This window comes from Leptosomus discolor, chromosome 2 (assembly GCF_034619465.1).
Source record: "Leptosomus discolor isolate bLepDis1 chromosome 2, bLepDis1.hap2, whole genome shotgun sequence".
Lineage (NCBI taxonomy): Eukaryota > Metazoa > Chordata > Aves > Leptosomiformes > Leptosomidae > Leptosomus > Leptosomus discolor.
This window is the reverse complement of record NC_141392.1, coordinates 11919706-11934096: the sequence shown is the minus strand read 5'-3', so window position 1 is coordinate 11934096 and position 14391 is coordinate 11919706. Positions and strand designations below refer to the sequence as shown.

The window sequence follows — 14391 nt, the reverse complement described above, 5'->3', positions numbered from 1 at the left end:
GCTTAGCCATGGGCAGACGGGGCCGCAGGCCGGCTCGCCGGCATGGGCTGGGGCCCAGGTAAAAGTCCCCTCCTGCGGAGCATGGGGCCAGACAGCAGCCAGGAACCACAGAGTTCAGCTCACAGCAAAGCCCACCCAAAGAAATCAACAAAAGTACTTTTCTTTTTATTGCTAAAATCCCTACCATAAATCTCACCAGAGAGGAAGTTTGTGTTTCTCCAGCTTCCTAGTCAGTGTCCTTGAGAAAACAAATGACACCACACTCAAAAAAAAAAAAAAAAAAATCCCGTAGTGGTTTACTTCGCACTTCCCTGTACCTTGTTATGCTGAGTGCTTCATTTAGAGAAGGCTGACCTCCCCAGCCTTCTTCATCCCAGTGCCCTTCGCTGCGGGGACGCACCAAGGAACAGGTTTAGCACTGGAGAGAAGAGCCGGGTGGATGTTCCAGTGCAGGTAACCCTGCCGACTCAGCATCCCAAAGGTGCGCGGAGAGTCAGCGTGACAGTGACTGCTGTCTGAGAGGTGATTTTCACAGGAGATAGAGGAGCTGTGCTACAAGCATAGAAGCTGTGAATACAGCCATTAAAAGCGAACGAAGTTATGCCCCTTGTATTTCATGAGATACAATTTCTTCCGTAGGTCTGGGCAGAGGCCCCAGCTCACCTCACAGCAATTCTACCCAGCATAAGCCTTCAAACGTTTTGTCTCCTAGTTTTTCTTAGTAGGACACAGAAAACATTAACGAGTGGTTCAACAGGGTGCAATGAACTACCACTCTGAGATGTCCTAAGTGTGTCACCTACCTTACCTGAACACCCACAGGAGAACAGGAAAATCTATAGGTTTATTTTACTGTGTTTTACACAGACTCTCACTAATTCCTGTGAACAAAATGGCACTGATTTGTTTTGTTATCAGCCATTAGGTGTAACAGAAGGAAGGTGGAATGGACTTTGCACTATTTAGCAGTCAGCAAAATGGAGATGTGCACCACAGGGCTTCCTAAGAGGCACCCAAACCAAGATATCCAGACTTCAAGTCATAAAAGCCAAGGACAAAAACCATTGATTAGGTAGGAAGGATTGTCTTCAAGAACTAAATGTAAAGTTCAGAAACCCAAGGTCTGAATTAGGCTTGAAAGGTTTTGTTTATTAAAGGAATACATGTAAACACCAATACAACATAATACATGTTACAGGGAAAAAAAAAAAAGCAGGATTTTTTTGTGCAATTAACTCCAGACTGTGCTTCCTTTAGCAAAACCATTACATGAGTCACTGGTAAGGTTATGAAAACTTTAAGCATCTCAAAGGCTGACTTCTGGCAAGCCGTCTTGCCAAGTGCCCCATCCTTCTAGTCTCCATGATCTAGATTTCCTCATTACTAACATACTTGAAAAATAAATATTTCTGTGTCATTAACTAAACCGAATGCTTTGCAGTGAGAGTGACTGGTCATCTGGTTTCTGCTAGAGCAGCGTTTTCCTGCTGCTGCTCAGAAACCAGCTTGTGCTCCTGCGCTATCTTATCCTGCCTTTACTTGCAACCAGCACGCAGGCACAACCACCTGAACAAGGGAGCGTTTTAAAGTAACATGGAAAATTTTTTTTTTTTTTTTTGCAGTTATCACCAGGCAAATGCAACGGGACAGATCAACACGGGCAACGACATTATCTGGTGGCTGGGCTAGAGAGCCCCAGGGATGGAGTCAGGTGGCCGAGGGAAGGGAGGCTTCCCTTGAGCAACGAGCCCTCTCCAAAGTCACAGCCAGGGCAGTGCTGGAAGGAAGCTCTGGATCAGCTTGGTCTCCGCATCAGAGATTTCCGACCCGCTCGGCGCAGGAAGTTGTTCCTGTGGCTCACCTGAGGGAGTTCCTGTTATGAAGCCAGAGGGTGGTGGGTTGAAGCACAGTTTCTGAGAGTGATGTAATCTTGGACAGCACTCCGTAGGCAGTGATACTAGTGACCTGGTTACAACCTGCGGTGTTGTTACAGCCCCTCTGCTGGCCTGGTGATCACAAGAAAGGGAAGAAAGAAAAAAAAAAGAGGGGAGTGGAATAATTTAGAAAGGAAAAAAAAAGTTTCCAGATTTCCTTTGTTTAAGTGAAGCATTTTCCTTTTCCACTTTATTTGAATACACCGACCTGGTGTCTAACAGATGGAGACTGTGCAGATGCACTTTTGGGAGTGCCCATAAAATACACTGCTAAAATACAAATGGAGGGGCACTCTTTTTTTTTTGAGTTGTAAATTCAATAATCATTGCTGTCACCTCACTTTCCCAAAGGAATTTGCCCTTTGTTCTCCGGATAAAGCTGGGGAGAAGAAGAAAAAGGAAAAAAGGAAAAAAAAAAAAGAGCGAGAGCGAAGGGAACATTTAGGAAAAACCCCACAGATCCATAATCTGTACAAGCATCGCAGCGTACAGCACTTGTACGTCAGAAACCCATACAAGCGTGGCTGCTTAGCAGCAATAGCAGTGCACAGCAAAATATTCTGCATGTCTTATATTCTTCTCCCATTCTCCAGACCTTTCTAACAAACAAACAGGTCAGCTAATTGGCTCATGCCCAAGTCTTACCCACTAGGGTTTGCTCAGAGATGTCACTTAGTCATTTGGCATGAGCAAATCCCAGGCTTCTTCCTGTTCGAGCAGCAGAGTGGGTGAAGGCTTTCTTTGATTTATTAAGACTATTAACAAACAAACAGAAGAGTTCAGAAGCTTCCTCAAGCAGAAGAGCACGAGCAGAGAGGTTTTTTTCCTGAAGTAGCAGCTAAAAATAGGACACTTAGAGGAAGTAAAGTTCATTAAGTGATAAAGTGGTGGCTGCAGTGATGAGAGAAGAGTTTTTTCCTTTTCTAATCTATACACTTATTTAGCATTATGTTTTCTTGCTCCTTATTAGAGTGCTAAAGCAGTGTTTATCCAGCTGAGAAAAAGAAGATTTCCCTTTCTGTAGTGACTTCAACACGTAGCTCAAATACAACGGAGTCAAGAGTTTGAAACAGACATTGCCAGCCAACAAAGTACAACACTTGACAGCATTATTTGCCTTTTATATGCTCTTTCCACAGTGGGAAATGATATGCCATTTTCAAGACATATTCCACAGTATTATGCAACAGCTTTCTTAATTTTTAATGGATATATTGTTTTTAATGTGTCAACTTTTGCATAAAGCATTTTAGTATTTTATTCAGCATATACCATTAATAAATTATTTGCTCCTTCCTCCCCCCTGCCCCCCCAGAGCTGCACTTAGCATAGGGAAATGGTCTATTGACACTATAAAAGACACTTTCAACCGGCACAGTCTATAGACACTTCCATCATCAGACAAAGCACCAGGAGCACAGTCCTGTTTCTAGTCAACAAGCTGGCAGCACTAAACATGCTGCCCAGGAATTTCATCACAAACCACCCTTTGGTGAAAAGGCTTACACACACGTAGCAACCAGTTGCTGTAAAAATAAGCTAGCACCCTGTACAACCAGTGTTCCCTGTTAAAAGTGTTCACTTTTGGTCCTTTAGTCACCACATCCAAATCGATTGGGATATCCAAAGGAAGCAAGTCAGGGTGCTTCTATGTCAGAGAAACTTGTCCACTTGACCTGAGTTTGTTCAGAGGGCACGCAGCTCTCATCTCAGCAGATCTGCCCATTCTATAAGGGCGAAAAATGGATGAGATTTGATGTCTTCGACACCAGCAACACCAGCACCAAGACGCTCCGCAGGATTAAACTGCAAAAGCTTGATATAAAAAAAGAAATATATATATGATTCAGTGAGTAAGAACAAAAACAACTGCTTAAAAGTTCCAGAAAGGTCTAAGGTAAGGGACATCCTACCGTTTTCCTGCTCTACGAATTACTTTCAAGAGTGTGAAAGCATAGTTGAAATTCCAAAAATCCAGTAAATGGAAGAAGACTCCCCTTTCCTTGAGTCTCAGTGTTACAGTCTTCAGAGACGACTGATCACAGCATGCAATTCCCTGAAGTACTGCACATTGGGACTTCATTTTAAGTGTAACCTCATTTTAAAAAAAAAAAAAAAAAGAGCACAGCAGCCAGAGCCTGCATCGGTAGAACTCTGGACACTGCGTCTGCTTCACGTTAACCTTTGCTCACACCACTGCGTTATGGCTACATTAGGGACAGTGGTCTGTAACTTTCTGTTTCATAAATCGTGAGTTGGTCCTAAAACACCAAGATATTACTGCCAGTTCTCTATTCCCTATGGAAAAAAAAAAAAAGTTTTAGAGTCCTACAAATGGAGTAAACCTGAAAAATCAAAACTCCAGTGAAAGCAAAAAAACAGTATACAGCTTCACGGAAATTTCCTAAAATTCGGCACCTTGTTTGCTTTTTAGTTGTACATCACATGCTGAATTCATGTGAAAAGGAAATCACAATATTTACATCTGTTTAAAGATACCAATCCATATGAAAGGGAATGCAACGGTAGTACTCCAAAGAGACTAATAAAGACACACAAAAATATTTTGCAGTTTTAGAGAACTGTTTATACTCTATTCAATTACAGCCAGTACAAAGGCATGATTTCTTGCTTGCTTTTTCTGCAACAGCTAATAGGATAACTTCTCCCAGTTGTCACCTGGAACAACGTGCATTCGTATTTTAATGCACTCAACATCGAAGTGAGTCTACATCCATAAATGTAGGAATTTACACATTTTAAGGTGGCTCTGCTACTTGCAGTCACAATGTCACATACTAAAGGTAGCTCGATGACAGTGCATAGTGCTGCTCTGATACCTTCACAAGCCAGCAGCCGGGGTCTCTCTGCCTTCTGCTGAAATACAACCAGCACCAGCAGGGGGAAAGTAAGCACGGACTCTTATTTTCTGGAGTTTGTCCTTCCAGAACTTTAATCTTAGAAAGCAGATGCACCACAGACTGCAACAGATACCTATTGAAATGTCATGTTGTGTATTTTGTTGGTAGTAAAGCCTGAAGGTGCCTCAAAAAAAACTACTGGGTGCAAAATACCAAACCAACATAAAAATAATGACAGCACCAGAAATAAACAGATCTCTGTTTTCTTAGAAGCTGGCTAAATGAAGGAGATGTTTACAAGGAAGTCACCTGCACTGGAAGCCACAGCAGGAGACAACAGAGTCTTCTGTAGAGCTGAATATTGAATCTCAGAGAGTTATTCTGTGATGCTTTGACCTGTTTACCCTTGGCAGTGTGGGGAAGGAAAGTCGCAATGACAAATTGCTATCCATGCCAAGAGAGCTTTCTTCCTTTTCCTGACAAGGCTTCCTCAACAATGAATGGCAGCTTCCTTGGATAGTCACACAACAAAACCGTGATTTACAAGCTCATATAGCTGAACCTCCACCAGACAAGTCACCACCCTACGCTAGAAGGCTTAACCTAACAGGCACTGGGGTGGCTGTTCTCTGAACAGACCTATGGCCTCGTAATATATCTACAAGTGGCAGAGATATATTTGCCACTTAAACCGCAAGTGGCAAAAGAGCCACTCTTCGGCATATTTGAAAACAGGCAATACATTAGTCTGCAGTGAAGAACAACCCTACGTTGGCAGGGAGAACTGCACTGGACAACTTTGCTTGTCTTCACTTCTAGTCTTAATGGGAGGAATTCCCTTCATCAAGTGTGGGTTTGCCTTCCTTTAGCCATTTGAGTCCCGTAGCACCTGTGGGCGAGGGTAACAATTTGCTACCATCTAGCAATATACACAGGTTACACAAAAATTGGAGTATTTATCAGTCACTTCCCTTTCTACCTTTGCCAGAAACACACAGACACATGCTTTCAACTTCATGTCACCTAGTCAAACAGGCGATCCAAACGTCTAGTTCCATGTCCATTAATCGTTTGACAGTAAAGGCACAGAAATCAATCTGGCACTGGGTCTTTGACTCACTGAATATTCAAAATCTCTTTCCTTCGTTTTCTTTGAGAACTACTTTTTGCACTCTGCTCTGTTCAAATCTACATCTAAGTGATGTCACTATTTATGCATCCACTAGCAAGACACTCTTCAAAGACGAACAACACAGTTCACATATATCACTTATTCTACTCAAGTAGAACAGGTCAGATCTAGGCTCCACTTGCGCAGTTAGGTCAAAATTGACTAGAAGGAAGACAACATTAGCTGAAATTCAAGACCCTGTGCTACAAGTTTATTCCCTCAGTCATGACTACCTAAAGCTAAGAGTAAACTTAGTATTTGTCCAATCTACACGTCTCCCTCAATTACCTGCTGAATCAATGATCTGGCCTCCTTTGATACGTGGTCTGGTATACTCAAAGAAGTGTGAGTGTTTATTCCCGACGGATGGCACTCAACCAGAGTCTGGAGAAGAGGCAGGGAAAAAAAACAAATTAAAGCAGGCAGATACATTCATTAAACAAAAAACTGTGGTGCTGGATTGTCTTCTAGCATACAGGCAAATTAAGATACACAGCTAAAATGTCAGTGCTTCCTAGTATGAAGTACTGATTCTGGGTCTCTGGAGGGACGGTTTTAGAACATTTATGTCTTAGTGCTTGTGCTTTATCACTCAAACTTGAATAGTCTGGGAATTTGGTGGACTTTGCTTTCTTCGTGCAGAACTGTCAACTAATCACCGGTTTGATTTGAGACTGATTTTTTTGAGACTCTTGTCTCAAAATACTGAATTCATGTGTAACAGCAACATATGGCTTCCACACTGACCCGGGAAATAATACTGAAACTATCAGGGCAAAAATTTTGTAAATGTACAGAAGGAATGTTAGAGAGCTTTGATTTCACTGTGTTAAGAGAGCAGCATGTTTTTTGGTTATTTTTACGGTCCCGAGTTTGATATGCCTTTATCAAGTTGTTCTGCTGAAGCTTGAGCATGTTTCATTTCTCTGGTCCCATGCAGACCAAGCTAATTGAGGGTACTCAGGTTGGCAAAGCGCATCTAAGAAAGACAAGCAAGGAAATCGCAACCAGGCACACCACTTGTTAGAAACCACTGGCCAAGAGGTCAGTTTTATCAAGTCACTTGCCCCCAAGCCCTACCTTCCCAGTGAGGAGTTCAAAAAGAATGGCACCCAGGCTCCACCAGTCACAGGCTTCTGTCTCTTCTAGGATAGCGCCAACCTCTAAACACAAGACACTTCAATTAATATTAAAAAGGTCAGTTATACCTTCAAAATTAACATATATTTACAAGGTGACTGTTTAATGCTGACAGAACATATACTAAATACCACAGAGCTTTCATTATGCCTGCAATTTAGTTAGCCCTTTAGCCACCTACAGATTGCATTGTTCAAACACAGCAACACTACACATTTCATGCATAATTTGCCTTTTCTGTGCATACATAGGCATTTTCAAGACTTGCAGGCATTATGGTTAGGATTCTTGTATACTGGACTGAAACTGGACAGTGACAGACTGTAAAGCAAAACACATTTAGAGAATGATCAGGGGGCTGGAGCACCTCCTCTGTGAGGACAGACTGAAAAAGTTGGGAAGAGTTCTCTCAGCCTGGGGAAGAGAAGGCTCTGGGAAGACCTTATAGTGGCCTTCCAATACCTGAGGGGGGCCTACAGGAAGGGTGGGGGCAATCCTTTTAGTAGGGCCTGTTAAGCTAGGACAAGTAGTAACAGTGTTAAACTACAAGAGGGTAGGTTTAGACTAAAGACGACATCTTTTACAGCGAGGGTGGTGAGACACTGGAACAGGTTTCCCAGAGAGCTGGTAGATGCTCCATCCTTGGAAACATTCAAGGCCAGGTTGGACAGGGCTCTGAGCAACCTGACCTAGCTAGAGAAGTCCCTGCTCACTGCAGGGGGGTTGGACTAGATGGCCTTTAATAGTCCCTTCCAACCCAAACTATTCTGTGATTCTATGAATTTCCTCTGGTCAGAAGAGCTGGACTGACCAGAGTGTCCTGAAGCATCCGTAAAAGCAGCACAAGGGAGGATACAATAGTCTACTGCATGCCTTAGTTTTGTCTTAGAGGGCAGGATTTGTCTCATGGCTAACCCACATCCTTTTCTGGGATCACCACGGGAGGCTTTTCACAGTAGCCTCACTTTTTTGTCTGTTGGGAAGCAGATAGAGATGCTAAATCTACTTCACATTGCCCAACCACAGCCAGCAACTGTTTATCACTACAGTTCAGCCGAGATTGTACCGAGGTACAAAAAGTTGTTTTCCCCAGCATCCAGCCAGCACCCAACATTCTCTTATTTCTGTCCATGCATAAGAGACAGTGGAGAGGTGAGATGGGAATCACAGAGTCCCTTGCCATACACAGTCACATACTCAATAGCACGATGCACGCAGGAAGCTTGGCCTTCACTGACTCAGGCTTTAAACTACAAAAATTATTAAATACAAACACACCACGCTGTCTGCTCTAAAACAGGCAGAAAACCAGATTGCAATGAAGTTGAAATCTTCATTTTGACTGTCAAAAAAAATGCAGAAGCTGCACTAAAATAGCTTTGGTGGCAAAAGCCACACCAGCTTCCCAGCAGAGGACAGTGATTAGCATATAGTCACACAGCCGTTGCTGTGAAAAGCATTGTGGCACGTTGGAAAAATCTTGCTCATCATTTTATGGAGCTTAGCATGAGCATGGCCAAGGAGAACTACAGATGAGTCACACTCCAGGGTCAGGGAAAGGAAGGTGGTAGCCCCAGACCTCCCCAGATGCAGAGATGCACACACACGCTGAGCACAGGGATGTGCAGGGGGCTGCCCCCTCGGGCAGCTGCCACACAAGCTGGAAGACACTCAGCACCTCACAGGACTAGGCTGAGGTTGCTGTTGCAAGAGCAACAAGGAAGGATGGCTCAGACATTGTTTCTTTAGGTAGGACATCCCTCACGCTGAAGTTTATTACAGTTAATGGCATTTGAATGCCCAATACATCACTATAAGGGTGCCACACTTTAGAATTTATTCCTTTCAGATTAATACTTCTATCAGCATTGAGAAACTTTTACAATGATATAATGGCAGCCACGTGAGGAACTATCAGCATAATTACATGCATTTTTTAAATGTTTTAAGATCCCAGGCAAGCATCCAGATGAAGTTAAAATTATGCTAAATCGAGAGAATTTGTGTAAAAATCAAAATCTGTTCTTGCAATTTAGTTTTACATCCCTTCAGAAAGGCAGACCTTCAAGATAACTGTTCTTTAAAAAGGAAAAACAAAAAAACCAAACTCGGGCCTTTCCACACAAACCAGATAGTGAAACGTTTTCATAGCATCTCTCAGTGAAACCTACTGAATGGAAATGCCTTTCCAGTCTGACTGCGATTTCCTAGTGCTGTATGTTCCAATAATGTACGTTTAAAAATAAGATAACATGAATGGAAAGTAAAATCTAAAAACAAATACCTTAGGCTTCTTTAGAGCAGAGCTTTCTTTCTCGTGTGGCTTTAATCCTGTGGATATTCTAGACTAAAAGAGCTTTCTTCCAAAGAAGTGAAGATTCTTATTTTTAAATTAAATTCCACACTTATTCCAGAATAAGGACAGTAAAGCCAAGAGTTAATTACAATTGACTACTACACTCTCAGTACCTGTACTAGCATTAACTTCCCCATACTGATACATCTTAAATTTTAGAATTATGCCACAAAAGGAGAGAATCCTTTTTTCCCCACAGATGTTCAATGGGTATGGGCCTCTGGAGTTACAGCCCAATACAAAATATTATTCTAAAGATGAAAAACACACCATCCTGAGCACAATGAAAAGAAATATTATGAAGAATTCATTTCTGACTTTTATGGTCCTTTTCTGTTGCTAATCACAGATGCTGATCCCCAGTTCTTTGAAGCACCAAAGTTACACTGCCTTCTTTCACAGAATCACACGCTGTTCATTATGGGAAGCTGATGCAACATCACTTCACTGATGAAGAAAATGGACACAGAGTAAGAGTCAAGAAGTAAACTAGAGTCTACTTCTCCAAAACACAAGCTCATATTTTCAACTGCAAGAACACTTTCAATACACAGCAAGTCAAAACAAATGTCATTGCAGATCTCTTAAGAGAGCAGCACTGAACTCTTCCATCCACTTTTGACCATGACCAAATTGACACAAATGGGATAAATTGAGAACAGTCAAGTAACACAGATTTCTCCCTGGGCTAAGGGGCTCTGGCTGGATTCTCGTGCACTCAGCAGAAACTGCGTGACAAGTCACCTGAACCACCACAGAACAGAAAAGGGGAAACTCAGCTGAAGGGAGCATCTGAGATTCTTTTCTTACAAAACTAAATTTTAGCTCAACTTTTCTCCTATTACCCAATGTCTGATTTCCCACTGCTTTTCCTAGGTCCCAAAGTTTCCTTACTTCAGATTAAAACAAATGTTTTCCTTACAAAAAAAAAAGTCATTACAAATACTACAAATAAACGTGTTGTTTACATTCCCTTACTACAAACAGGTCACACTACTTCTAATGCAATACGCTGATCATTATAAGTTCAGAATATCACATCAATATTACTGCATTTTATCTTGACTACACATCATGGGAAAATTTAGAAACTATAGATTATTAAGTGCTTTCAAGTGATACAGAGTAGCTAGCTAATGTAATATAACACACAGAGTAGAGCATATGCTTTTTTAAAAAGCTTTAATATTGCAATAAATCCAAACTACAATATCTGCCTTCACTAAGAAAACATTTTCCTCTCAATTCATCAGCAAAGTAATTCAGGCAACAAATGGTAGCGACCCATAAGCTTAAGTGAATAACATGGGGATATGTGTGCCAATTCTTTATTTCATGAACCTTGAAATCAAGGACCTTATCCACATTTGTGCAAACATAAACGTGTGCACACATGTGCACAGTGTTGGTGTTTCAAGGACTAGCAGCAGAAAATTTGCAGAGAAAATATCCATATCGTTCTCAAAAACAAAATCCTTTTAAGTTGCAGAAATAAAAGTAGGGTGAAAAGAAAACAATCAGTAGCTCTTTCAACTTTACTGCAACTTTATTAAAAGGGAGAGCCTTTTTCTTTCTCCCTTCCCAATTTATGCCCATACGACATCTAGCACCACGTAGCACACATCAACAGCCATGCTAAATTCCTGCACAGAAGCAATTTCAACAGCAGCCGTTAGGGTAACTGAAGGGAAGGAGATTTGTTAAATGCTATCAGGTTCAGACAGAGACAGATGGTACAGGTAAGCACCTTCACTACCCAGCACTGTCCTCCTTCCAGAGCAGCTGGTCTCAACTGAAAGGCCATTTCTTTATGGTTTCCATACTTATCTCAATATTTGCATTATACACAGTAATACCTTACTTCCTGATAAGGGATATGTAGCTGACAACACTCCGTATTTTTAAACAGAAGTGCCAGTTCTAAAGTAAAAAAGAAGAACTTCACCTCTCTTGAACACATATCTTTGATAAACTTATTAACCTTATCACCAAGGCTGATTTTCTCATTCTTTCTACAGCACCTTAACTTGGAATATGCTCTTCATGCTGAAGGATTTCAAAGGTTTTTACTACTACACCTCAAACATTTTATCCAAATAGTTTCCTCCACAGGGCTGACAATAAGGGCTTCCATCCAGCACACACAAACACTAGTTAACATAAAAGAAGCCAGGCTTAAAGGTGGACTTAGACATCCAGTGTGCAACTCAGGCCAGATGGCTTGCAAATCACCAAGAACAGAAACTCAATCAACGACTTTGCAGCATAAACAGTTAACGTCCAAAGAAAAATGCATCTGAAGACAGCTCACAAGAAAATAGGCTCTAGGTGGAAGTACTGCTCCTCCGAACACCTAAAAGTCAGGAAGGGCTTTGCATTGAGGTAGCTTTCCTGGAATTAAGAAAGGAACCATTTGACTCGTGGTAGATTGATATGAATTTGAAAATCTAAGGAGGCCCTTTCCCTTACCCCATGTTTCAAGCAGAAACAGCATACAGTCAAGTATCGTTTCTGCACTGATAAGAAAACAAGGAGACCCATCTGAACTAACATCAGGTGTCTGAAACCATTCCGGCAGAAAGGGACTTGTCTGACATCCTGAAAACATCAGACACAATGTTTTCCCCTTCTGTGGCCATTAAAATAAACAGTATTGCACCAAAAACCATTAGAGTCGCTTCAGGAATTCTATTTACCTTACACTCGTTTAATTTTAAAAGCTTACTATTTTATCGTATTTTAATATCTAGATATGTAAAGAAGCACTTGCAGAGAACCAAGTAAAATGAGTCCAAGCTAATTTACTCTAGGCAGACTCAGTCAGCCACGATATCATAACATACAGTCACTAAATAACACATCACACAAGCAATCTGGCCATAATGCTTTGCCCAAAATGCTTTAGCAATTTATAAAACAGAGTATTGAACCATCTATAGTTAAGTGTAAAAAGTTTATCATGGTCTTTAAACAATAAAGTAGTGAGGCAAGTCCAATGAACATCTGCTAAGATCAAATGGAGTATGAAAATAGGAAGTTACATCTTAAAGGTATTCAAAAACATGTATGCATCTATGTTCCTCTTTGAAAGAAATTTCCTCATGTCACTAAAAGAAAAAAAATTAATAGAGGGAACTGTGTTCTTTCTTCCTTTTAGAATCCCAAGATGGAATTAAAACTTCCTCTAAAATTATCAGGTGGCAAAAGAGACAAAGAAACTTTTTATTGCTCTGATATCAAAACAAAGCAAACACTAATTAACCTTGCAGCTAGCTCCGTTTATTGTCAAAAGGCATTTTCTATACTATTTTCAGGTTTTAGTCACATCTGTAATAATAATACTAATAATTAAAAAAATAAAAAATGCAATAAATAAAAACCAAAACCAGCCACACCACACAGGTAAATTACAGTTTCTTCCAGCGTTATTAACTGGCTTTTATGCCAGCCAGACTGAAATACGAAACTTTTACGAATCAACAACTTATACACCTTACTGCTTATTCTAGTTACAGAGCCTACGAAAACCACAAGAAAACACACTTCACCTGTAACTTGTAGTGTACTTACAACAAGCCTGAGTGACAAATCACATCAGACTATTTTCAGAAGATACCTGATTCTCTCCCCAAACCTACGCTTTCAATTACCTACTCCAGGTTCACGACATCTTGCTATTTTGGGAGCAGTCAGTTGTCACTGTTTTCTGTGTGGGACACTCAATGCATCTCTGGAGAGCTGTACCACCCCACATGGCTGTTGTAAAGTTGTTACTCCCAGCTTCACAATAATCAGTACTTTTTCTGCAGCTCCAGACCTTTCCTCATTATTCACACCAGCCATATATTTTCCACATTAATGCTTAGTCCTGTTTCCTACTGCCAGGGCTTTTCAAATCAAGCTAGCCCATCCTTCTGTCTTTGCTGATCAAAGCTAACTCACCTGCCCTGTTTTCTCCTTTCCTTTTTAGGATTATCCTGAGACGTTAATGTCACACGAAAAGCTTGAATAGAGCCAGAGACAAAATCTAGTCCAGTCTTACACTATAACCATGAGACCAGCCCACCCCTCGACACCTCTCAGGGTCAATGGCACTTTAATCTACCACAGTTATTTTGCTTCTTAAACAATCTACTCAAATTAAATTACTATAATACAGAACAGCAGATTTAATGAGCGCCTGCAAACTCGCACTGAAAAACACATACACAAATAACATGCAAGTTTTCCAGCATCAAATATCTATTTGGTAAACAGAGGCAAGCCATTTTTTCCTTATTCAGTAAATAAAAATTACAGCATACAGGCTAATAATAGCAACCTAGCAATTTTTATTTTCATGCCATATGTTTTAGGTTATCAGCTGCACTTTGCATCTGTATTTTCAATTGTCTAAGAGCAGAAGCGACATCTTCATTTGGGAGTACGAAAATCAGGTTGCACAATGAAACATTTTGGTCTTTTTTGGAACAAAATCCTTTACCCACAAAGCCTTCTTTTTGCTTAGGTTTTACATTGTGTACAATTAGTAGTAGGTTAGATAAAACCAAATATACCATATATTTATGTGCGGGTTTCTGTGAGGGCTAGTTTGTGTGAACAAGACTTGATTATAGGACAGAGTTTATGAAAGCATCAGAAAAATATGATGCACTACTGATGGCCAGTTTCCTACTTCCATTTTCTACGAAGCTAAGCTCCCTTTGGCTTTACGATCTCCGCAAGCAAATCTCCCGTTTTCAGTAAATACAGTCTGGCGAAACTCATTGTTTGGACAAGAAAGAAAAAAAGACTCAAAAGACAGCCTAGTTCTGCAATCTCGTCCTCTGAAAACACTACAGGGATGAGACAGAATGCATCCCCACTGCTGGAACCAGAACTCGGGAGAGTGTAAAAAACCATCTCATTCACACTTCGTATTTACACAAG

The 14391-nt window shown here is 40.9% G+C and overlaps 1 protein-coding gene across 5 annotated transcripts in view; it reads right to left on the bottom strand.

Moving 5' to 3' along the window:
- Window positions 1-1128: 1128 nt before the first annotated feature.
- The window catches only part of RPS6KC1 (ribosomal protein S6 kinase C1), a 92904-nt gene continuing 79641 nt past the window's right edge, over window positions 1129-14391 (bottom strand). For all 5 annotated transcript variants that reach the window (XM_086461877.1, XM_086461878.1, XM_086461880.1 and 2 more), the window contains 3 exons: window positions 7047-7129; window positions 6255-6350; window positions 1129-3749 (listed from right to left, as the gene is read on the bottom strand). In XM_086461877.1, coding sequence (XP_086318003.1) covers window positions 3639-3749; window positions 6255-6350; window positions 7047-7129 — 290 coding nt within the window. In that variant the 3' untranslated portion in view covers window positions 1129-3638. The remainder of the gene's footprint in view (window positions 3750-6254; window positions 6351-7046; window positions 7130-14391) is intronic.